Below are 26,094 nucleotides of genomic sequence, written 5' to 3'. Positions count from 1 at the left end.
GTAAACTTCCAAACTCATTCTATGAGGCCACCATCACCCTAATACCAAAACCTGACAAAGATCCCACAAAAAAAGAAAACTACAGGCCAATATCACTGATGAACATAGATGCAAAAATCCTTAACAAAATTCTAGCAATCAGAATCCAACAACACATTAAAAAGATCATACACCATGACCAAGTGGGCTTTATCCCAGGGATACAAGGATTTTTCAATATCTGCAAATCAATCAATGTAATACACCACATTAACAAATTGAAAAATAAAAGCCATATGAGTATCTCAATAAATGCAGAGAAAGTCTTTGAAAAAATTCAACATCCATTTATGATAAAATATCTCCAGAAAGCAGGAATAGAAGGAACATACCTCAACATAATAAAAGTTATATATGACAAACACACAGCAAACATTATCCTCAATGGTGAAAAATTGAAAGCATTTCCCCTAAAGTCAGGAACAAGACAAGGGTGCCCACTCTTACCACTACTATCCAACATAGATTTGGAAGTTTTGGCCACAGCAATCAGAGAAGAAAAAGAAATAAAAGGAATCCAGATTGGAAAAGAAGTAAAACTCACTGTTTGCAGATGACATGATCCTCTACATAGAAAACCCTAAAGATTCCACCAGAAAATTACTAGAGCTAATCAATGAATATAGTAAAGTTGCAGGATGTAAAATCAACACAAAGAAATCCCTTGCATTCCTATACACTAATAATGAGAAAACTGAAAGAGAAATTAAGGAAACAATTCCATTCACCATTGCAACGAAAAGAATAAAATACTTAGGAATATATCTACCTAAAGAAACTAAAGACCTATATATAGAAAACTATAAAACACTGGTGAAAGAAATCAAAGAGGACACTAACAGATGGAGAAATATACCATGTTCATGGATTGGAAGAATCAATATAGTGAAAATGAGTATACTACCCAAAGCAATCTATAGATTCAATGCAATCCCTATCAAGCTACCAACAGTATTCTTCACAGAGCTAGAACAAATGATTTCACAATTTGTATGGAAATACAAAAAACCTCGAATAGCCAAAGCAATCTTGAGAAAGAAGAATGGAACTAGAGGAACCAACCTGCCTGACTTCAGGCTCTACTACAAAGCCACAGTCATCAAGACAATATGGTACTGGCACAAAGACAGAAATATAGATCAATGGAACAAAATAGAAAGCCCAGAGATAAATCCATGTACCTATGGACACCTTATCTTTGACAAAGGAGGCAAGAATATACAATGGATTAAAGACAATCTCTTTAACAAGTGGTGCTAGGAAAACTGGTCAACCACTTGTAAAAGAATGAAACTAGAACACTTTCTAACACCATACACAAAAATAAACTCAAAATGGATTAAAGATCTAAATGTAAGACCAGAAACTATAAAACTCCTAGAGGAGAACATAGGCAAAACACTTTCCGACATACATCACAGCAGGATCCTCTATGACCCATCTCCCAGAATACTGGAAATAAAAGCAAAAATAAACAAATGGGACCCAATTAAACTTCAAAGCTTCGCCACAACAAGGGAAACTATAAGCAAGGTGAAAAGACAGCCTTCAGAATGGGAGAAAATAATAGCAAATGAAGCAACTGACAAACAACTAATCTCAAAAATATACAAGCAACTCCTGCAGCTCAATTCCTGAAAAATAAACAACCCAATCAAAAAATGGGCCAAAGAACTAAATAGACATTTCTCCAAAGAGGACATACAGATGGCTAACAAACACATGAAAAGATGCTCAACATCACTCATTATCAGAGAAATGCAAATCAAAACCACAATGAGGCACCATTCCACGCCAGTCAGAATGGCTGCGATCCAAAAGTCTACAAGTAATAAATGCTGGAGAGGGTGTGGAGAAAAGGGAACCCTCTTACACTGTTGGTGGGAATGCAAACTAGTACAGCCACTATGGAGAACAGTGTGGAGACTCCTTAAAAAACTGGAAATAAAACTGCCTTATGACCCAGCAACCTCACTGCTGGGCATACACACTGAGGAAACCAGAACTGAAAGAGACACTTGTACCCCAATGTTAATCACAGCACTGTTTATAATAGCCAGGACATGGAAGCAACCTAGATGTCCATCAGCAGATGAATGGATAAGAAAGCTGTAGTACATATACACAATGGAGTATTACTCAGCCATTAAAAAGAATACATTTGAATCAGTTCTAATGAGGTGGATGCAACTGGAGCCTATTATACAGAGTGAAGGAAGCCAGAAAGAAAAACACCAATACAGATACTAATGCACATACATGGAATTTTGAAAGATGGTAACGATAACCCTGTATGCGAGACAGCAAAAGAGACACAGATGTATAGAACAGTCTTTTGGACTCTGTGGGAGAGGGTGAGGGTGGGATTATTTGGGAGAATGGCATTGAAACATGTATAATATCATATAAGAAACGAATCTCCAGTCAAGGTTCGATGCAGGATACAGGATGCTCGGGGCTGGTGCACTGGGATGACCCAGAGGGATGGTACGGGGAGGGAGGTGGAAGGGGGGTTCAGGATTGGGAACACCTGTACACCCGTGGCTGATTCATGTTGATGTATGGCAAAACCAATACAATATTGTAAAGTAATAAAATTAAATTAAAAAATAATAATAATGGAAAAAAAAAAAAAAAAAGAAACCTCAGCAAAATCTCCTCAGCCCCCAGGCCACCGAGCCTATACCCTTCAGTCCCCCTGCTCCGGGTCGGCGGGAGAACAAGAAAGATACAAGCAATCAAGAAAGAAGAGACAGCATAGTTTACATAACTTAAGCTCCACAAGTATCTGAGAGACGTAATATTTAATACACTTCAACTCTGATCACCTACAGTAATAAAGGGAATTATGGTATAGGTAACTTGGCCAAAAAACCAAAAGTTAGGCAAAACTTAAATGTTCTACGTTCGCTTTTTGTTTTCTGTGCTAATAACAAGTAGAATAGACAAATTACTCAAGCTTTACTATTTACCAGAGAGCAGAAAGAAGGAAAACAATTTAGTTAATTTATAACTGAATTCCAAGCCCTGGAAAACCAACAGTAACCATCCATTAAAGCCGCCCTATTTCTCCTCACTTACAACACACAAATACTGTATGAAGCGACCCACTAGCGAACATAGCCGGTCAGTTCCGAACACTCCAAATATTTATTAAGCCAAACAATCCACAGGATTCTGGAGAAACGAGGGTCACAACGGAACTTCTAGACGAAGGGCAAACACTCGGATAGTCAAGCAATGACAAACCCGCGGAATGCCTGCGTTTATCCATTCCAAGGCGGGAAACGCGGGGCACAGAGACGGGCGACGTTCCCGGGAGTGGGACCAACACGTAGCTCCTGCTCTCTAGTAGCCTCACAGCAGCAGAAGAGGCGCTCCCCATTGGGGCTCCGGATCCCGAAGGCTTGCACACCACGAGAGCGGAGTTGTGGGGAACGCGATCCCATCCTACACACACCTACACACTGCTGCTGCTGCTAAGTCGCTTCAGTCGTGTCCGACTCTGTGCGACCCCATAGACGGCCGCGGGCCAGGCTCTGCCATCCCTGGGATTCTCCAGGCAAGAACACTGGAGTGGGTTGCCATTTCCTTCTCCAATGCATGAAAGTGAAAAGTGAAAGGGAAGTCGCTCAGTCGTGTCCGACCCTTAGCGACCCCATGGACTGCAGCCTACCAGGCTCCTCCATCCATGGGATTTTCCAGGCAAGAGTACTGGAGTGGGGTGCCATCACGTATACACAAACGGTTTAAATCAGGATGTTATCACAACACGCGTCTCTAACACTGGGCAGAAAGGGGGCGTGGAGAGCGCGAGTGAAGCCGCAGCAAAATCTCAACCCCCGGGCCACCGAGCCCACCGTTCCATCCCCCTGCTCCAGATCGGCGGGAGAACAAACAGTCCGACCTAGAATTCACGCTCAGGAAAAAAAGTAAAGAGGGAACTGGCTGATGCCCGGAACAAACGAAACCCCGCAAACTTACCCTGGTGGCACTTCGAAGTAAATCGTGAAGCGGCCGACACTGCGAGAGAGGCGGGGTCGGGGCCTTCTGGGGCCGGAAAAAACCGGTCTCCGCAGTGGGCGCGTTCCCTCTGGAGCGACGCTCACTGAGACCGACGCTTAAAGGGGTAGACCTAGTTAATTAGAAAGGGCGGTTACAGACCCCAACAGGCACGGGCTCCGATTGGTTGATTCCCATGAGGGGGGTCAAAGAAGACTCCTCTATGATTGGCCAGCAAAGTCAAGCGGGAACCCGGAGGTGGGGGTTGGGGGAGTTGGGAAACAAAGTTGTTACCCAGGCAACAGAGCGACGCAGAGCTCGCCGCAGTTTATTTTCGAAGCCAAGAGAGTCACCCCAAAAGTGACACAGGTGAGGAAACCTGACCCTTAGGAGGGGAAAAGAAGGGGTCCTCAGATACTTTAGCTATCCGAGAAACTAGGGAGGCCTCTAAATACTAACGGCTCTGAGAGATACCCCGCAAAAGCCACAAGTTGCAGATAGAACAGTCTTGTTCTAAATCCCCCCAGCCTTGCTAGAAGCAGGATTCAGCTTTAACAAAACTCAGTCTATTAGAATGTGAGTGAGATGAGCCAGTTTTACTAGACAAGGGATGGATGCTTCTTGAATGTCAGAAGGCCAAAATGAGCCTGTGACGCCTTACCCATGTCTTTAGACACTCACACACACTTAATGGTTGTATCGCTAATCTGAGAGTGAAAACTTTTTCCTTGTAGGTATATCTGGGTGCTCCCAGTTGGAGCAGCCAGTGTACTTTTTGTTTTACACGTATAGGCATGATTTATCTTGGACCTGCATGCTTGGTTGTGATATATTTTTAGGGGATATTTTGCTGTTCAGACTGTCCCTTGCTACGTGGACAATGCCCTTTGTGAGGGAATGTGAATGCTGTGGCGTGAGAGCTCTGACGAATGTTGGTCAGATCAGTTGAGTGAGAAGCGGTCAGAGGGCACTTGGAGGTCTGGAGTGTGGTGTGTAAAAGACTACTTGTACCTACCAAATCTGCTACTCCCCAAGGGCTGATTGAGATAGCATTATATTGTTGTTGAACTGTTTGCATCAAAAGGTAACAACAGACTGTGACAAAAAATAAAATCTGAGTGAGGGTAAAGAATAGAATTTGAGCCGAGAGTTAGGGGTCATTTCTCCTAAGAGCTTTGATTCAGAATAGAGTCTATTTCCTGAAGAAATGAATAAAACAGACCTCTTGACTTGGGGAGAAAATTTAAAAGTACTAAAGGACAATGAGCCATCTCAACTTTTCAGATAAAGGTGAAGTATGGGAACGGGACAGAAACAACAAAAATTATTGGCAAGTGTATTAAGTTTGGCTAAAATAAAAAATAATGGATATAGGAAATACTAAATCAAGCAGCTCATTTCTTGACCTTTATGTTTATGAAATATCCCAGGTACTTTCAAAAATCATCTTCCATTAAATATTTTAAAATTGTAATTAAAACTCTGTTACCTCCCCATAGTTACTTATGACTGAGTACACTTGATGGCAGTGAAAGTTAGAGCCCTAAAATAAGAAAATTATTCTTGGTATTTTAAAAACAAAGTCAAAATGAATTCGTTTTAATTGTCAGGGAGGGACTTCCCTGGTCGTTCAGTGGTTAAGATTCCATGCTCTCACTGAAGGGGTCACCAGTTCCATCACTGGTTGGGAAGTTCCTAAAGCATGCACAAGCATGGTGCAGCCAAAAAAGAAGGAAAACAAAAATAGGGAAGCATTGAAGTGTATAGTTGTCAAAAATGTAAGGAAAAAAAAAAACCCAGTTAACCAGTACATTATAATTTAACTCAGACATAGGCAGCGATGATGTTTACTTTAGTGTTTTTGGAAGAATTTTAATACAGGAATTGTTAAATAAGGCACTATGTAAATAAAGTTGCAGGAGATATGCCAATTTTGAGAGTAAATGAATTTTTAATGCTTTCAAATCATTCGGCTGTAAACAGCACTCTACATGGGGATATGTGTTTACCTATTAAACAAGTTCCCAAATGATAATATTTGATAAGTGTTTATTACTCTAATTTTATTTGCTATATAAACTTGAATCAATAAGATATCATTTCTTTTTGAATAGTGTGTAGTTCAGAGTTTTCACCAATTTAACCTAGACTTTCCTCCAATTAGTTCAAGTCAGAGAGCCATTCCTATTGACACTGTAAAAATAAAAAGAAATAAAAGGTAAAAATAAAAAGGAAGCATGACCCCAGCCCTCTTAACTACAGTCTGACTTAATCTCAAGTTATTGACATTATTGTTTCAGTACTATCAGTCTGTAGTAATCCTATTTTATCTTGTTTAGTCCCTAAATTGGAGAAGGCAATGGCACCCCACTCCAGTACTCTTGCCTGGAAAATCCCAGGGACGGAGGCGCCTGGTAGACTGCAGTCCATGGGGTCTCTAGGAGTCGGACACGACTGTGTAACTTTCAAGTAGACAACCTGAGTGACTTCACTTTCACTTTTCACTTTCGTGCATTGGAGAAGGAAATGGCAACCCATTCCAGTATTCTTGCCTGGGACAGCTGCCGTCTCTGGGGTCGCACAGAGTCGGACACGACTGAAGCGACTTAGCAGCAGCAGCAGCAGCAGTCCCTAAATGGCTCCAATATTTTGGTTAAAGAGCTTATCCTGAAGTATTTGCCCCTTTAGCTCACTGTGGCTAGTACCAAGAGAGATCCCCCATTACCTGTGAAGGCCCTAAGGTTTCAAGTTGATATGGGAAAAATGAAAGGTACTGTCTAGAAAACTCTGCCACTGGAACTGGCCAGCAAAAGAGAGTATTGCTATTGCTGCTTCAGCTGCTTAAGTCGCTTCAGTCGTGTCCGACTCTGTGCGACCCCATAGACGGCAGCCCACCAGGCTCTGCGTCCCTGGGATTCTCCAGGCAAGAATACTGGAGTGAGTTGCCATTTCCTTCTCCAGTGCATGAAAATGAAAAGTGAAAGTGAAGTCGCTCAGTTGTGTCCGACTCTTCAGGACCCCATGGACTGCAGCCCACCAGGCTCCTCCGTCCATTGGATTTTCCAGGCAAGAGTACTGGAGTAGGGTGCCATTGCCTTCTCTGAAAAGCGAGTGAGAGAAAACAAAAGGAGGGGAGGTCTAGAAAATTTAGTTTCTATATAACCAAACTTCAAAGAAAACATTTAGCAATATATTTTTAAAATGAAATTCGTACTTAAACTGGCCTTAAATTTATTCCTGGACTGTTTAAGTGGCAATGCCAGAAAAATCACTATGCTCTCACTACTGTAAGCAAAAGGAAGAATACATTCCAAAGTACAAAGGCAGGAGATTATAGGGTATGTTTAATTAGAAGTTCAGTTTTTAACAGAATGCAGATTACATGTAGGAGAATAATAGGAGGCAAAGGCAGAAAATTAGGCTGGGGTTATATCCTGAAGGTCCTTGATTGCCAGGCTCAAAATGAATTTTATATCAAATTTACAAATAAAAGATAGTCCTACAAATAAATAACAGTGCATAACTCATAAAAAGGCATCTTGCTCTGATTTTTCCAATGTGATCTATTTGTATCAAATGAATTACAATAAGTTTTTAATAGTTTAATGAATTATTCTTGATTTGTTAGACTTCTAAAAAAGCTAGTAGAATCTTCATTTCCATTGAACTTAGAATATAGTTTTCTAACAATTCAAATTTTTGTTTTTCTCTTTAGAGACTTTTAGTTCTTTGATTAATATTGCTGATTCTTTTGTTTGTTGGAATACAATATCAAGAAGCTTGTCATGGTTTATTATTTTGTGCTTATAGGTGATTGTTATAGTTGCTATGGTAAAAATTATTTTTGCTGGCATACCAACTTTATTTTGATATTTCTACTTCAATCTATCTAAGTATGAATCTATGCCATTCTATGCCAGCATGATTTGAAATTTAAGAAGTCCAATTCCTAATATACTTCAGATATAAAGAGCATTATTATAAATTATTGTGATTTGTATTACATCCCAAGGAGTGGTATTCCCTTCGAAGCAGTCACTTTGGGAGACTATCCACTTATTATAATGCTGTTGTTATTGCTCAAATTACTTTTGAAACTACTCTTTTAGATTCGCCTTAAGGCTTGTAGCTCATTCTTTTGAATATCCTCAAATATCAGATCTTCATAGTTTGAAAGTAGATGTGATATCTAGATATAGCTAGAAATCACTTGGAGACAAATCTGATGTGTAATCAAACTGAGTGATACCATAACAACACCTGTTTTTTTGGTGATACATATGAAGGCAATTCCAAAATATTTTGAGTATTGATAGCATAATTTCCATCAATGTATAACCTTCCAAGATGACTAGGAAATCAACTTTTGTATGAATTTAATCATGCTTTGTTCAGTATTCACCAACTGCTGACTACATGCCAGCTCTAGTTACTGAAGACACTCAGCTTCCAGGTGTATTTTCCCATTGCCCACACTGCTCTGTCTCTCACCAAATGAGAACAAGGCCAGAGGTACTTCCCCACTGATGTGCATTTAGAATTAATCTGCTTTTCCTAAATACAGTATCCAATGTACCTAATGAACCGCAGCCTTCTTTCATAACCTCTCCTGGGACATTAGAAAGCCTCTGATGTAGTCTCTGGTTCCTCTTCTCTTTTCTAGCTGTGATGTTGAACCCTACCATATTCTGAACCTTTCTCTGGCTGCCAACTCCCACCTCAAGAACCCCACCCTGCCTCCTGTACCCCTACCTGTGGACCAGAGTCCTGCTTTACCTAAATAGACCTCACTGTAACCATGGCTATTCAACCTTTCTGCTGAAACACTGTTCATGTCCTGAAACTCTCGCTGCCATGTCACTGTCAAGCTGATGAGTATGCATGAATAGAAGTTCTGATTGCTATCTCAGATTCTGTATTTGGGACTTCTGAATGCCCTTCTTCTGGGTTAGCTCTACTGGTTCCAGTTTCTTCCTCTCTCACCAGCCCACCATTGATCTCTAGCAATCTTCATCATTGTGTACCTGTGGTTCTGGCACTATGTACCAAATAATAATGATATTTTTATAAAGCTTTTCATATTTTAGCAAACTCTTTCACCCACATTGCATAATATAGTGATCACAACAATACTGTGAGGTAGATAATGCTTGAATAATAAAGCACTTTATGCTATATTTGTTTTTTAAAAGTCTCATTGTACAATCTCAACTCAAAATGCCACTTATATCATTGCATCTGATATCTGGATCCATTTTTCCCTTTCGTTGTCTAAGGTAGAAAATGTTTCAGTAAACTTTTTGCTTTTAATGTTAAGTAAATATTTAATGAACACATAATCAGCTAGGACTTTAAAAATATAAACAGGAGCCTCTTCATTTAATTTAATGTGTCAATTATTCATTTGCATAGCAGACTACCAGACCATACTGTGAGAGAAGATTGTTTTATTGCCTCTTATCTCACCTTTTCCAATTTAATAAGTTTTCAGTGTAATGAGTTTTATCATTAAGTTATTTGACATCATTATTAGAAATGATATTCATGCCCAGCAAAATTAAACTTTTAAAGAACCAATAATGGCTAACATGTGTTGAGTACTTGCTATGTGCCAGGCACTTTTCCTGACTCTTTTATGTGTATTAAGCTACTTAATGCTTGTAACAACCCTATAAAGTAGCACTATTATCATTCCCATTTTATAGATAAGGAAAATGAGGTATAGAGAGATTAAATGATGTGTCCAGAGTCACAGAGTAGGAAGTAAATGATAGATACATACCTAGGCAGCATGACTCCAGAGCCCTTACCCTTAACCACTGTGATATACTTGCCTCTATGCTAGATGTACAGAGTTATTTAACATTTGTTCCATACCCTTGACATCTCCAATAAGTATTCAGATCAGTTTTCCTTTTAAAAAGGAAAGTCATAATAATAGTAAAACACAAGTGTAAAACAATAGATTTGTAAACTGCCATTACATGCAGTTGATTTTGACAGGAGATTGTACCAGCACTCTTTTGAGAATCCTTTTATATTACTTTTCTATGCACAATGTAAACATTTTAATGGATCATTTAATATAAGTGCTAAAGAAATTTTTCCTATGAATTAATTTTATAGAATAATGTTTGAAAAATATCAGCAGAAGTGTAGAAAAGATTCCTATTATATTTATGCCCAAATCACTAATAATAAGCCTAATTCTACAGTCTTTATTCAGGTTTTTCATTAGAGTCTGACACTTTCGAGATTTTTAAAAATCCTGAACTCTAAATACAATGGTAGAGAGTATTTTAAAAGACTGATGTCTGGTTGGTAGGAGTACAGGTATTTGTGATTTTCTATTTCTACTTTTAATGTATTATTTCCTAAAATTTCCACAATAGACATACATAGTATCACTATTATAATCAAGAGAAAACAAATATGTTTCCATAAACTTTCACTAAAGTTAATGAACCAACTCACTAGAGGCCTCAAACAGCCGTATAATGCGAGGCATCATCAAGGGTTGATTAAAATTTTAAATAACAGAAAGTACAGGGCTGCCTGAGGCAAAAGTGTGAAATGAGTAACTTTCCTTGAGACATTCACCCCAGCAAACATCCTTTTCAGTTCACTAAATAGAATATACAACTTAGCGTAAAAGAGACAAGGTAAAAAGGTAGTCTACATAAGTACATTTCTAAATAATGATGTACTTTCTACATGACACTGACATACCTTTTCTCTAGAGGTAGAGTTTAAGAATGTGCAGTTTTAGTTATCTCCCCAGTGATTCTTAAGCACTCTAAAACCTGAGAACCACTATGTAGGTGCTCAAGAAATGCTTGTTAGATTGAGCATGAAGTTTTAATAAAGCAAGCTGAATACTTCTGTCTACTTGATGCCCTGTGAGTCTGTGAGTCTCTGTGATTCAGCACAATATATATATTTGAAGGAGTTTACAAGGATTTTCAAGGAGGAATAAGAGATCATGGAGTGACCCAGGGAAAGAAGGGAGATAGGACAATTTAGAAAAATCTTCATGTCTTAAATAAAATAGAAAACTAAAAACCTCTTTCTGATTATCTTCTTCCTCAGAATATGGAATCTGAAAATGCAGAAAATGAAAATATGGAAACAGAAAATATGGACTTTGAAACAATTTCTTCCGTTTCAGCATTACAGGCTCTCTCTAAGATACTCTATCCTGAAGAGGATGACTTTGAGTCCGGACAGGTGGTTGTATACTTACAGATGAATTAGTTCTGATCACACTAAGTCGTGAAACTGTATTTGAACAACTTGTTCCAACCTTGCTGTGAGAGCAGGGCTGTGTCATCTAATATATTCACAGGAGGTTGCAGGGCTCATTATGCATGAGAGTATAACCTCTAGTACCTTTCTAGCAAACATAATTATATTTTTTCTAAACTACCTGAACACTGAATAGGAAAATAGTTCTGTAACTATGGTAGCAATAGCCACATTTCAAAATGTTTGTCATTTATATTTATGGCCAGAGAATGCTTGACAACCAATGCAAAGAGTGGTAGCTAGGATTTTTAAGCCTAGACAATATTTCTATAAAACAAATAATTTTAATTAGGCAGTATTAATTAAACCCCCAAAACCCTTATTTTTTTTGATTTGTCTACACATGAAAGCAGAACAGAAAATATTTTGAGCCAAATAATGGGACAAACTAGCTTCAGCCTATTAAAATTGGCTTCCAGCTGCATGCTCAGATAGAGCTGCAGAATCTAGTTAGCCAAATAGCATTTGGGGTCAGGAAAGGGAACCTTGGGGAGTCTTGCAGCAGCAAGATGGGCTTCATTTTGGGTAGGAGAGTTGCATGAATTGACCTTTGACTATTTCATACTCACTGCCAGTATGCTCAGAATACTCAAAATACTTCCATGTAACCCCTTGCTCTCCATTCTCCATCTCCGTGGACATTAGCAAACTTTGACTATCAGACTGCCAATGTGAAGGCACACAAAATTTGTTTGAAGGCATAAATCTCCTAGTATAGCAGAATATATCAATTTGCTTTAAATTATTTTAATGTTCTTTGTTATCATGGCCAGTTTACCATGAATAAACCATCTCCCATGAACATACATATCAATTTTCTCCTCCCCAAATTCCTTTTTCCCATAGTGTGGAAAAACAAATAGTATAATCTAAATAGGCAGCCAGTTCAGTGGTTCAGGTTGACACTGGATTGAGCTTCTACCCTCCAGGAAGAAGTTAGGTGGAACAGGGCAAGTAAGACTTGCAGATGGAAATAAAATTTGTAGAAGAGGGGAACTGAGTTGGCTTGGAGCCAAGCCAGAATTAGTAACCAAGAAGTTTTAATCAGGGAAAATTCTTAGTAGAGGCCAAAGAAAGAAAAATCAGGTCATTAGTAACAGCATTGAAGATATACAACAAATAAGACACAGAAGAAAAAGTTAAGGGCAATATACCGATAAGTTGGGAAGGCAAATTCATTTTTGCTACCTTAGCTGAGATAGAGTGGTACATCCTGGGAAAGGTAAGGTTATGCCATATAGAAAAAGTATAGTCAGTGCTTGAGAAATAGTGATCTTGAATAAAGTGAAATGGAACTTGTAACTGGAACAGATTCATAGATAAGAATTTATCCTGGTTACAAAGCCTGTTTCCTTTGGCATTTATGCATGGTGATGTTTATTTGCAACTAGAGGCGTTTTCAGGGGAAAGATGAGTGCTTATGAGAATAAAGACACTAGAATCATTTTACCAAATTGTACAATTTATAAAGGAAAATTACTATAATAATGTACAATTCTGTATATCTGGGTTATAAGCAATTTTGAGATAATTGGTCATTCAGACACCACAGTACAGATATCATTAGAGGATATAGAATTGGAGTATCAGAACAGTGGGAGAATAATTAATGTTTCTAATGAACTATTAAATTTTCCAGAAGAGAAATAGCTTTTCATTTTTTAACATGCATTAATCTTGGGAACTGCAGAATGATTACAAGAGTGATGTGTTTTTGAAAATACACTTACTGTAAACAGCATTTAGAACTGTTGCATACACATTGGTTTATTTACACTATCCTCACCATGAATTGTTAAGAATATAGGAGATTGGGAAAGAATATGTCTGTTATCTTTTAAACTCACAAGGGGATTTTAAGACCTTAGGAAATAAGGTTCACCACTTTGCACAGATAACATACCAAGGATGTTCTAACTCTCTTACATATTGCAGGGTGGCATGAATTGCAATGATAAATTGCTCTGATAATTGGGTGTAGATTCATGGTAGAGGCTGAAATGATAATCTTATAGAAACAATTGCCAGATGGTTTTACTGTTTTTTATTATCCTGATCCATCTATTCACGTGAAAATTTTATTTTTAATTATTTATTTTCATTATGTTAATCAACTTAAACTCCCCCTCTGTTCTGATATACTGATCCAATCATCAGTGTTCATAGGGGGCATACCAATTTTTGTCAGGAATGTTCAAGTTTTTATTTCTATGGATTTTTATTTGCTATGGAAGGAAGCACTCAACAAAACAAGAGGCCCTCATGTTCCAAAAAATTCTTTACCCTGATTGACTATTAGTATTATTAGTATTCTGGTGATTAATACCTTAAGAAAAGCACTGCAATTTTATATGACTTTAGTGGTTTAAAAGAAAAAAAAAAGTACAGAATATTATCTTGGGAGTTGCACATTAAAATGCCTGTAACACCTTAAGGGCTTCCCTGGTGGCTTAGTAGTAAAGAATCTGCCTGCAATGCAGGAGACACAAGAGGTGGGCTCAATCCCTGGGTCAGGAAGATCCCCTGGAGGAGGAAATGGCAACCTACTCCAGTATTCTTGCCTGGAGAATCTCATGGACAGAGGAGCCTGGTGGGCTACAGTCCATGGGGTCACAAAAGAATCACACAATTTAGCAACTAAACAAAACACCTTAACCACAGACATAGCACTTTTGAAGCAACTTTCTGGAAAGGAATAGTTACTGCCTGAGAAACTGTTGGAATGTTATAGATTAATTTATAACTAATAACCTACAGCTGTTGGAATAATTTAGCATAATAAAGACAGGTGAGATTTTCCACCAGCTTTCAAGGACAGACCCTATTTCTGTTGCCCAAACAGGACATTTTAACTTTTGTACTTGTCTGAAATCTTGGGAGATAAGGGCAGGATCCTGGAAAGGGAGAGTTTAGAGGTGCTGATTGGCCAGGGCCAAGTGATAAGAAGTTTTGACTGCCAGCAACGGAGTGAATTGGAGCCATAGAATCTGACATCAGCAAGAACAATTAGTAAAAAAATTGGGATTTTCTTGAAATATCGAAGAACTCCTGACAGGGACCAATGAAGTGGTTGCCAGTATATTGAAGGTGTAATGTATGTTATGGCAAATAGATGGGGAAATAATGGAAACAGTGAGAGACTTTATTTTGGGGGGCTCCAAATCACTGCAGATGGTGACTGCAGCCATGAAATTAAAGACGATTGCTCCTTGGAAGAAAAGCTATGACCAACCTAGACAGCATATTAAAAAGCAGAGACATCACTTTGCCAACAAAGGTCCATCTAGTCAAAGCTATGGTTTTTCCAGTAGTCATGTTTGGATGTGAGAGTTGGACTATAAGGAAAGCTGAGTGCCGAAGAATTGATGCTTTTGAACTGTGGTGTTGGAGAAGACTTTTGAGAGTCTCTTGGACTGCAAGGGGATCCAAGTCCATCCTAAAGGAAATCAGTCCTGAATATTCATTGGAAAGACTGATGCTGAAGCTGAAACTCCAATACTTTGGCCACTTGATGTGAAGAACTGACTCATTGGAAAAGACCCTGATGCTGGGAAGGATTGAAGGCGGGAGGAGAAGGGGATGACAGAGGATGAGATGGTTGTATGGCATCACCGACTGGATGGACCTGAGTTTGAAGAAGCTCCGGGAGTTGGTGATGGACAGGGAAGCCTGGCGTGCTGCAGTCTGTGGGGTTGCAAAGATTCAGAAACAACTTAGCAACTGAACTGAACTGAATGAGTGTTATACCTAGTTGAAAAAAGAAAACTATTCTGCTGGTGAGCCAGAGGCAGTCCTGTAAGCTGTGTGTTGGGGGGTATGTATGCTTGTACAGAAGATGGTGAAGTAAATCTGAATTTGCATGAAGACTGAAGTGGTTCATCATGTGTTTGACACTATTACTTTGGGATTGCTGTTTAAATTCACTCATTTAATGTCATGAGGTGGTGAGACGAAGTACTTCATACCCACGGTGGAAAGAAGTAAAAGCTATTAAGACTTTTAAATGAGTTGTTTGATGTCTAAATAGTTGGACTCTATTTAGTTGTTTGTTTCCATTTCTATAAAACTTTCCCATCCTTCTGTTCCCCATCTAACTATGACCAGACAACTGCCAAAATCCAAAATCCGTGTTATACTAATGCTTGGTTATAATCTTCAAAGAGATGAATGTCGCTCACTCCCCTATCCCCAGAAATACATGATTCACTGGTCTGGAACTGGGGATTTAGTCTGATCAAAGATCAATTCTGCCTTATTACTGCTACTACTACTACTGTTAAGTCACTTCAGTCGTGTCCGACTCTGTGTGACCCCATAGATGGCAGCCCACCAGGCTCCCCCGTCCCTGGGATTCTCCAGGCAAGAACACTGGAGTGGGTTGCCATGTCCTTCTCCAATGCACAAAAGTGAAAAGTGAAAGTGAAGTCACTCAGTCGTGTCCGACCCTCAGCGACCCCATGGACTGCAGCCTTCCAGGCTTCTCCATCCATGGGATTTTCCAGGCAGGAGTACTGGAGTGGGTTTCCATGGCCTTCTCCGCAATTCTACCTTAGGGTCTATTAAACCAAATGCTTTTTGAAAGGACAAGGTAAACACATTCAAAATAATACTTGACATCTGTCTCTTGGTTGTATAACAACAATGGATAATTAAACTGGGTAGCTCAATTAAATTGTACCTGGAAATCTTATCAAATTTAAAGTATTACTGGTCATATAAGTTATACAAGTAGTAATTATAGAACATTGGACTTTTTTCTTCTCCTCCAGTCATCAGCAATGGGAGCCATGGGACCTGGAAATATTGGACCACCAAAAATAGAAGAGAATACAGGTAAGTTATACTATAAGAAGTATAGCATATAGATCAATATAATCAGTATACTCTCTTCTTTGGGAGCAAAATTATAGGGAGAGTAATGCTAACACTAGCACTTATCAAAGATGAACTCAAATAATTGTGGGGATGATGAACAGCTATTTACATATAAAGATGCAGCTTTTACTCTATGTTGCAGGTAAGTTGTTTTTCTAGTAATTGAAGTTAATTTGCCTTGAGTTATTCACATTTTGGGGGATGTTTCCTGAGATGGAAAAACAAGAAAGTCCATGTGGTTAGAGAACTTTTTTTAAATTATTTAGAGTCTAGTTACCAAGATGCTTAGCTTCTTCACCTTCTATGCTGCTGTATTCAGGCAGTTTCACAGAATTCATTCATTAAATAAATATTTGTTGGGAGCCTATTATGTACCAAGTAGTATGGTCATCTCTGAGACTATAATGGAGATCAAAATAGAGTCATTGCCCCCTTTGAACTAATAGTCTTCTGGAAAACACAATAAAACAAATAACCACAAGATTTCATCTAATGTTGAAAAACATAAATTAAAGCCCATTGGGTGACTTATAAAGTCATGGGTCCAATAAACTAGAATAAATATTTTTTGGATGTTTTACTTGTGTTTTGGCTTGTACATTTTCACAGAGTTGAACACTTTACACAACTTTAAACATCTAGAAAGTTCTAATTCTATTGCTCGTGATCACAGTTACCAGAGGATGGACTGGGAAAGGAAATGAAGTACTTAGGTAATTGTAAAAAATTTTGTCTGGAAAAATGTTTAAAATAATGACTAAAATGATGTCTGAGTGGACAATTTTAAAATTTCACTAGTTATTATTCTACATACTCAAGAGTATATTTGCGTTATTCAAGAGATATTCACTTCATGGAAGACTAGTTCCAATTTGGATGTATTTCTGTGCTGCCTGTATTTCTTATAATGTTATGTCTAATAATCCCGAAATACTGAGAACAATGAGTCATACATAAAACTTTATATATAAAACTGTAATTATGCTTTACAAAGCCCATGTTAAATAGACACAGATCATTTCAAAAGAACTGGCAGAATTGAAAACCTGACAATCAGGTACATTTCTGAGAATGCTTGAAAGACTCAAAATACTGTTCTGCACCTAATGTGAGTTGCCATTTGCTGCCCCAATAGTTGGAACAAATTCAAGCTAGGATTTTGCATGCTTATTTACTTTTAAACATTTGAATATGGCATGTAGAAACCCAGGAATATGCTCAGTTTGACATAAAAGACAAGTAAAAGGCATTTTCTTTAGAGCTCACGTCTACATGAGTAAAATACTGGATTAAAAATGATCATTGTCTCAACTGTTTTCAATTTCTTTCACTGATAGAATTTTTAAAGAATTATATCAGGCTTGCATGCAGTTCAGTTGCTCAGTTGTTTCTGACTCTTTGCGACCCCAAGGACTGCAGCATGCCAAGCTTCCCTGTCCATCACCAACTCCCGGAGCTTGCTCAAACTCATGTCCATTGAGTTGGTAATGCCATCCAACCATCTCATCCTCTGTTGTCCCCTTATCCTGCCTTCAATAATATAGTTTAGTACAAGATAAAATATTTCTACCCAAATCATCTTGATTGCATGTTTCATTTGTTCTTTGATGTAAAAATATTTTACATATGATCCTACTTGTTTCTGTAAAACAGTGTAATATTTCTTTGCACATATGTCATGCAATATATTATCTATAATATATATTTTATATTCAATGTTATTTTATGTACTAAATATTTATATATTATATGTTTTATATGTGTATATACACATATATGTATGTGTACATATATATTTGTAGATATAGAGAGATATGTGTATATACACATATACAGAGAGAGACTAGGAAGATATACACCAGAATGCTATCATTGACTATCTATGAGTGGTTGGATTGTAGATTATTTTATTTTCTTCTTTTTTGCTTATATATCTTTTCCAAATTTTCTACATATATTATTACAACTCTTCAATGTATTGGTTGTGTGTTAATTAAAAACTTTAAGTCAATTGTTACTAATTTAGCTTCCTTTGACCAAAAAACAAGCTAGTGATTACAAATAGAAAATGTTTCACTTCAGTGATCCCAAACTTAATGTGAAGAAGGACAGGGGGAATTTCAAGGAGTAAAAGACGCAGGAGGTTCAGCGTTATCTCCCCTTTCTTCACAGTCATTCCTCAAACTAGTAGTGAAAATTGTGAAGAAATCTGGAATCCAGAGGAACTTTCAGAAGGAGCAGAGCATCATGATGTGTGGGATGTTAGAGACGCACCAGAGTAAGTCAAATGAAGTCAAGAACATGTTTGGGAGTTTTAGATGTGTCATCTAATACTGTTCTATTTTTGACAAGATTCACAAAGTAATTTCTACCACATAAAAGGTAAAACTATGGTGACACACAGAAGGCATGTGTAATTGATTATTTTTTTCCTTCTAGAGCAGAAACAATAAAACATAATACCTTTCTTTCAGTTATTATCTAGCAAAAGATGAAAAATACAGTCACTTCCATTATAAATTTAGTATCATTTAGTCGTATAGTGTGTAACAGTGGATAAAACCAGCCCATTAAATTACAGGCATTCATACAAACTAAATTATTATGCCATGTTTTTGTGTCAAAGACTTGCTTTTAATTACTCAGTGTTCCATAATCTGAGTAAAATGCTATGTTCTCCCACCAATTATCAGCTGTTACCTGGACCTATTTACTACTTATTTTAGTATTGTGTTTAGTATATTTTGCAGGCAGGATTAAAGGCTTGCTTTCTAGCCTTTTCAATAGGAATCATAAATATGAATTTTAGAATTTTCATAAAAGCCTTGCATACTAATACATGAAATCACTCATTCTTTTAAGATTCAAGTATGTTTACATACATAATTTAAATTAATGATTAAATACACTAAGCTTTAAATATATGTATTTTAAAATAAAATCTTGGTTGAATATTTAGAATAGCTTGAAAAACAAAGGCAATACTTATTGAATTACAATGTACTTTAAAATTTATTGAAAACTTCTATGGTAAGTGATCTGAGAAATTTTCTGATTCCAACTGTAAAACTGTGTCCAATATTTAAAAAAAAACAACTATGCTTCTATCTTCTACCTCAGTTCTGAAAATAGAAGCAGTGGGAGGCTGCAGATAATTAACTGGAAAAAAAGTAGTCAACTTTCAAATAAACAATGTTTAAAAAAAAGTAAATCTCATAAAAAGAGAAATCAAAGGGGATTTTAAAACATTTCTGTCTGCATCTTAAATATCAAGGGAGTGAATCCCAGGTTATGTTTATACAGTGCCCACACATTCCTGTGAAAGTAAGAATTAAATCATTCATTTGTCATATAGTTTAGTGAATGTCAAACAGCCATATGTGGCAAGCTCCAAATCTGAGTAAATTTTTACTTTTCATCCTGATGTTTGATGTTCTGTCGAAAGAATATCCCTCAAAATTTTAAATGAACAAGAACTCCAGTAAGGATATGAAGAAAATTGCTTTATAAGATTTTTTAATCTTTATTTTCTATCTTATGCAAATACATTTCAAAATGTCCTAGTTGATAAAGAACAAAATGGATAGAGAATGGGAACAGGCAGGTCACAAAAGAAGAATCACAAGTTACCAAATAAAAATAATAAGGAGCTGAGCTAAGTCACTGACCTTAGGGAGAAATATGAGGGTCTTTATCTGAGAGATATTTGAAGGAAGATTTGGTATTTGATTAGATATGATGAATAAGAGGAAAACATCAAAGATGATACTGAGATTAGTCGCTTGGGTGACTGGGTGAAGAGTGAAGCCATTAACTGCAATTGGGAATGTAGTGAAGTAGAAGTGGTGGGAGTTTGATTTTGGGTGTGTGGATTGTGAGGTGCCGTGGGACCTTCAGGCAAATATACATAGAAGGCAGTTGGAAAATTGCATCTGGAGATGAGGGGAAGGGCAACAGCTAGAGCAAATCCATGTGGGAGTCCAGGGCATGTAGATCAATATCTTTCTGTTTTGTTTTAACCTGGTTTCACCTGTGTAAATACCTGGGAGCTGTTATAGTCTATTAAGAAAAAAGTGTTCCATCTCAAAATGCTGTTTACTCTTAGTCCTGTTGCAACTCAGAGAAATCCCTCTTTCATCCTTGGGTATTCCGGTTCGCAAGTGGTCAGAAGTTCAATGTTGTCCTTTAGTCTTTCTATCCAGAGATTTGCCATTTCTTCATTAGAGTAGGATTAAACAGACAAGATTATTTGTAAATGTTTGCTTATTTCATTCCATCTAAAAAGATAGGGTTCATTTATGGCTGGGGGTTTCTATAAACCACTGTATCCCTAGGGTCCCAAATTTGGGGCCTAGGAAAGTTTGTGGATTGTCTTGTGTGAGGTAAAATACCAGGAAAATCATTCCTTGAACTAAGGATTCTGTAGATTCTAAACACTGTGGTTGTAGCTCTGCTGTCTACATGATCAGTATTTCTACTGTAGAATTTTTGAGGTGGAAAAGACAATAGAGATCATTTAGTTCAAACTCACCCCTTTCCATAAATTGTACAAATCCAGAAGCTGAGACCACATGAGTTTGGGACTTGACCAAGATCACACAGTTAATGACAGCAAGAGTACTAAGCCTGGATTTTTCTTACTCTGTGGCTTTAATTTGGCAGAAGGTTTCTTTCTATCCATGAAACCCTAGATTATGGGCCCACTATTCTTCTGAGCCATTGTTTTCCAGGAAAGGACCTTCCTTTTTCCTTCTACTTTTACTGTTTGTATAGCTCTGAAACAGTTAACTTTTATTTTTAGACAATTAAGTATATACAACATAAATCCTGCTTTACAGTTTTAGGTATTTTTGACTAAATTTCTGACTTCTATTTTCTTTATGCCTGAAAAACTGCAAGCACTTTATTTATTTTGTCCTTTTATTTTTTGTAGTAATATGTCCTCATAAGTTTCTAGTTTTCTGCTCTGTGACAGAAAATTGCTCTTTCATTTGAGTCTCTATATCACTGGCTTTTTTTCAGATATGAGATTGTGTTCAAACAGCAGGTGGGGACAGAAGATATGTTCCTAGGATTGACCAGAAAGGATGCGTCAACTGCATGTTGCAAAGATTTAGTGGTAAGCCTCTCCCTTCTTCCCCATTTTCCATATGACCATTATAGTTAAATTGACTGTTATGCAAGGCTGTAAGCCCTTTAAAAATAGTGGTTACTATGTTTGAGGCACTAAGGGAATAATAGAATAGACTATTTGTTTAAAATTGGTAAACATGTACAAAATAAAAAGTTTACACATGTGGATAAGATTTACAAATAAATAGAATCGTATGATGTAACACACTATTTCTAGCCTAATAACACCACCCAATCTGGACTGAATTTTGTTTCATCCTAGTTCTGTCCTATCCATACCATCTGATTGGTTATTAATTTCTAATGAGTTGACAGTCAATCAGAATGAAATATTTCCTTCCCTGAATCTGTCTTATCTCTTATATCTGTATCTTTTTAAAAATTTAAATTTATTTATTTTAATTGGGGGCTAATTACTTTACAATATTGTATTGGTTTTGCCATACATCAACATGAATCCTCCACAGGTGTACACGTGTTCCCCATCCTGAACCCCCCTCCCACCTCCCTCCCCGTACCATCCCTCTGGGTCATCCCAGTGCACCAGCCCCAAGCATCCTGTATCCTGCATCAAACCTGGACTGGCAATTCATTTCATATATGATATTACACATGTTTCAATGCCATTCTCCGAAATCATCCCACCCTCGCCCTCTCCCACAGAGTCCAAAAGACTGTTCTATACATCTGTGTCTCTTTTGCTGTCTCACATACAGGGTTATTGTTGCCATCTTTCTAAATTCCATATATATGCATTAATATACTATATCTTTTAATGACTCAGCTTACATTAGGGAATGTAAAAGGGGATCTTTTTCCCCTTAAATTTTGGATCTGAACTACCGACTTAACACTCTAAAAAGACATCCAAATTGTTGCTTGGCTCCCTTATATGAATGACGTACAGCATGTTGGAGAGCATCCTTTGCCAAGCAAAGGATGTTTCTTTCTGTGTAACAATGGCGATACCAGTGATATCAGTGAGACTACCTTACTGGATCTAACCAAGAGTGTGAAATGCAACTCACTTTGGCAATATACACTAGTAATTCTGGTGTTTGGTGCTGGGAGTTTATTTTTTGAGAGTAGAGGCTGTGCATCTGTATTTTCCCATCCCTCTCTTAGAATACTCTATGACATAGAATACTAAGGTGCCCATAGGAGATGCTTAATATTTTTCCTTAAGCAAATGGTAAATGGATTCTCTTTTGCATAAATTTCAGGTTTTCTCTTATTAACAAAATCTAAGACATTCAATTGGATCAAATAAAATAATGAGAATAGCATCTTTAAGGACCTCAGGAGATTTTTCAAGCTCTAATGAGTTAGGTTTCAAGTGATCTTGAAGTAATTAGCTCCCAGGGTTTTACCAGTAATATTCAAATTTCTCTCTCTTAAATGACTGTAAGATTATGTTTTTGATGTTTGATATTGCGAATTACTCTAAACTCTAAAGAAATTTTAGGCCCTAAATAAATAAAGCTATTATGAGCCTTTCTATTTCTCTCATGAAAATTGCTCAGTTCAGTTCAGTTCAGTTCAGTTGCTCAGTCATGTCCGACTCTTTGCAGCCCCATGAATTGCAGTACGCCAGGCCTCCCTTTCCATCACCAACTCCCAGAGTTCACTCAAACTCACATCCGTCTAGTCAGTGATGCCATCCAGCCATCTCATCCTCTGTCATCCCCTTCTCCTCCTGCCTCCAATCCCTCCCAGCATCAGAGTCTTTTCCAATGAGTCAACTCTTCGCATGAGGTGGCCAAAGTACTGGAGTTTCAGTGTTAGCATCATTCCTTCCAAAGAACACCCAGGACTGATCTTCTTTAGAATGGACTGACTGGATCTCCTTGCAGTCCAAGGGACTCTCAAGAGTCTTCTTCAACACCACAGTTCAAAAGCATCAATTCTTCGGCGCTCAGCTTTCTTCACCCTCCAACTCTCACATCCATACATGACCACTGGAAAAACCATAGCCTTGACTAGACAGACCTTTGTTGGCAAAGTAATGTCTCTGCTTTTGAATATGCTATCTAGGTTGGTCATAACTTTTCTTCCAAGGAGTAAGCGTCTTTTAATTTCATGGCTCAGCAATGAAATTAAATCAAATCATTTGCCAAGCAAAGGATGTTTCTTTCTGTGTAACAATGGCGATACCAGTGATATCAGTGAGACTACCTTACTGGATCTAACCAAGAGTGTGAAATGCAACTCACTTTGGCAATATACACTAGTAATTCTGGTGTCCAGTAATTTTGAGCATTACTTTACTAGTGTGTGAGATGAGTGCAATTGTGCTGTAGTTTGAGCATTCTTTGGCATTGCCTTTCTTTGGGATTGGAATGAAAACTGACCTTTTCCAGTCCTGACTAGCATCAATAATAAAGGTATTCTGAGTGAAGAATCTTGGAAAAATTCACACCTCAGAATAATCACACCTCAGAATAAGAGTGTATAGTTTATCTGAAACAGGTATGTACAGAAAAAGGCTTGATCTCCCCCTCTAATGATCTTATAATTGATTGGAGAATTATCTGCAAACCATCTGCAGTGATTTTGGAGCCCCCCAAAATAAAGTTGGACACTGTTTCCCTATCTATTTCCCATTAAGTGATGGGACTGGATGCCATGATCTTTGTTTTCTGAATGTTGAGCTTTAAGGCAACTTTTTCACCCTCCTCTTTCACTTTCATCAGGAGGCTTTTTAGTTCCTCTTCACTTTCTGCCATCAGGGTGGTGTCATCTGCATATCTGAGGTTATTGATATTTCTCCCGGCAATCTTGATTCCAGCTTGTGCTTCTTCCAGCCCAGCGTTTCTCATGATGTACTCTGCATATAAGTTGAATAAGCAGGGTGACGATAAACAGCCTTGACGAACTCCTTTTCCTATTTGGAACCAGTCTGTTGTTCCATGTCCAGTTCTAACTGTTGCTTCCTGACCTGCATATAGGTTTCTCAAGAGGCAGGTCAAGTGGCCTGGTATTCCCGTCTCTTTCAGAATTTTCCACAGTTTATTGTGATCCACACAGTCAAAGGTTTGGCATAGTCGATAAAGCAGAAATAGGTGTTTTTCTGGAACTCACTTGTTTTTTCGATGATCCAACAGATGTTGGCAATTTGATCTCTGGTTCCTCTGCCTTTTCTAAAACCAGCTTGAGCATCTGGAAGTTCACGGTTCACGTATTGCTGAAGCCTGGCTTGGAGAATTTTGAGCATTACTTTACTAGCGTGTGAGATGAGTGCAATTGTGTGGTAGTTTGAGCATTCTTTGGCATTGCCTTTCTTTGGGATTGGAATGAAAACTGACCTTTTCCAGTCCTGACTAGCATCAATAATAAAGGTATTCTGAGTGAAGAATCTTGGAAACTAAATCACACCTCAGAATAGGAGTGTATAGTTTATCTCAAACAGGTATGTACAGAAAAAGACTTGATCTCCCCCTCTAATGATCTTATAATTGATTGGAGAGATAAAACTAGCATAAATTAACTCATTTTATTACTAACAATTATGCTCTGTGTTGACGATTGTAATTTTACTAGGAGTTCAGCAGGTTTGGACAAGACATGAATACCTTTGAATGCCAGCAACAAATGAAATATTTGTTCATGCTATGGCACTTCACCACATGTATAGCATTCTTTTTATTCATACATTCAATCTTTAAATAGTTATTGAATACTCCTGTTTTTAGGCACTGTCCTTAAGTATTAGGGATGCAAAGACAAATAATAAACAGTCAATTACCATCAAGGAATTTACAGTTAAGGGAATGGAAACCTAATAAATCATTGTAGTTCAGTGTGGTAAGTACATATTTAGAGGCATATACCAGGTATTTGGTGACAAAGTAGAAAGGGATCAATGTTGGGTGGATAGGATTTCTCCAATGGACAACATTCCAAGAAGAGCATTCCAAGCAGAAGAAAGAGCACATGGCAAGGTATCCAGGCATGAAATAGCATGGCCTATTTGGGTAAGCATTGAGTGTAAGCAAGAATAAAGAATAATTGTGGACAGTGGTGTACTGGTAAGCTGTCTCTCAAAAAAGAAAAAAAAAAACAATCTTTTGCTTGAATTTTATGATGACATCCACTGTCATTACTTAACCCCACTGGGAAGGCTCTGACTGCAGAGGTTGATGACCTCATCTCAAATATTTCTTGCACAAATTTTAAGCTTAGTATTTCTGTTAATAATATGGCATTTCCTCAACTCTACGACATCATCAAATTGTAGATATGCCATTTGTTTAGCAACAAAGGAGAAATACGTATACTACCACATTAAATATGAACATTGATTGTGTGATTCATCCCAATAAAAGAAACATAAAAATGTGAGGAAAATAGCACCTTAGAATTAGCTAAATATGATGTTTGGGGCCTGGATCTGATCTCTATGTAACAATCTGACACAGAGACTTTAAGAAGAAGCCCTCTGCTAAAGCTGAGGAAGGTACTGGGTTGTCCAAAAAGTTCGTTCGTGTTTTCCATCACATCTTGCAGGCAAACCTGAATGAACTTTTTGGCCAACCCAATAATAGGACCATAAACAATCTATTTAAATACAAGGACTGATTTGGGGTTTAAAAATGTATAAGAGCCACCTTTCCTTTACCCTCTCCAGACTCCTTATAAGAAAGCAAGATTTATGAGTCCTAAATCAAAGAGTGAGTCCTAAACAAAAATCAGAGTTAGGAATATGTGTGTTTTCAGCAAACCTTCCACCCTTTCCTTCTA

At 37.7% G+C, this 26,094-nt stretch overlaps 2 protein-coding genes across 4 annotated transcripts in view; one reads left to right on the top strand and one right to left on the bottom strand.

The window, feature by feature from the left end:
* The window catches only part of NUP62CL (nucleoporin 62 C-terminal like), a 105,697-nt gene extending 101,523 nt beyond the window's left edge, over positions 1–4,174 (bottom strand). For both annotated transcript variants that reach the window (XM_025276041.2, XM_025276042.2), the window contains exon 1: positions 4,024–4,174. The gene's annotated coding sequence lies outside the window, so the exon portion shown is untranslated. The remainder of the gene's footprint in view (positions 1–4,023) is intronic.
* A 120-nt stretch (positions 4,175–4,294) lies between these two features.
* The window catches only part of DNAAF6 (dynein axonemal assembly factor 6), a 49,606-nt gene continuing 27,806 nt past the window's right edge, over positions 4,295–26,094 (top strand). Inside the window, exons 1-5 of one of the 2 annotated variants that reach the window (XM_006050717.3) lie at positions 4,295–4,410; positions 11,131–11,268; positions 16,116–16,179; positions 18,394–18,499; positions 21,244–21,340. In XM_006050717.3, coding sequence (XP_006050779.1) covers positions 11,134–11,268; positions 16,116–16,179; positions 18,394–18,499; positions 21,244–21,340 — 402 coding nt within the window. In that variant the 5' untranslated portion in view covers positions 4,295–4,410; positions 11,131–11,133. Of the gene's footprint in view, positions 4,411–11,130; positions 11,272–16,115; positions 16,180–18,393; positions 18,500–21,243; positions 21,341–26,094 lie in introns of both variants that reach the window. The other variant, XM_025276043.2, reaches the window with a different exon arrangement.

Source organism: Bubalus bubalis, chromosome X (assembly GCF_019923935.1).
Source record: "Bubalus bubalis isolate 160015118507 breed Murrah chromosome X, NDDB_SH_1, whole genome shotgun sequence".
In the NCBI taxonomy this organism is placed as follows: domain Eukaryota; kingdom Metazoa; phylum Chordata; class Mammalia; order Artiodactyla; family Bovidae; genus Bubalus; species Bubalus bubalis.
Note: the sequence above shows the minus strand (reverse complement) of the source record. Positions and strands in the feature narration are given on the sequence as shown.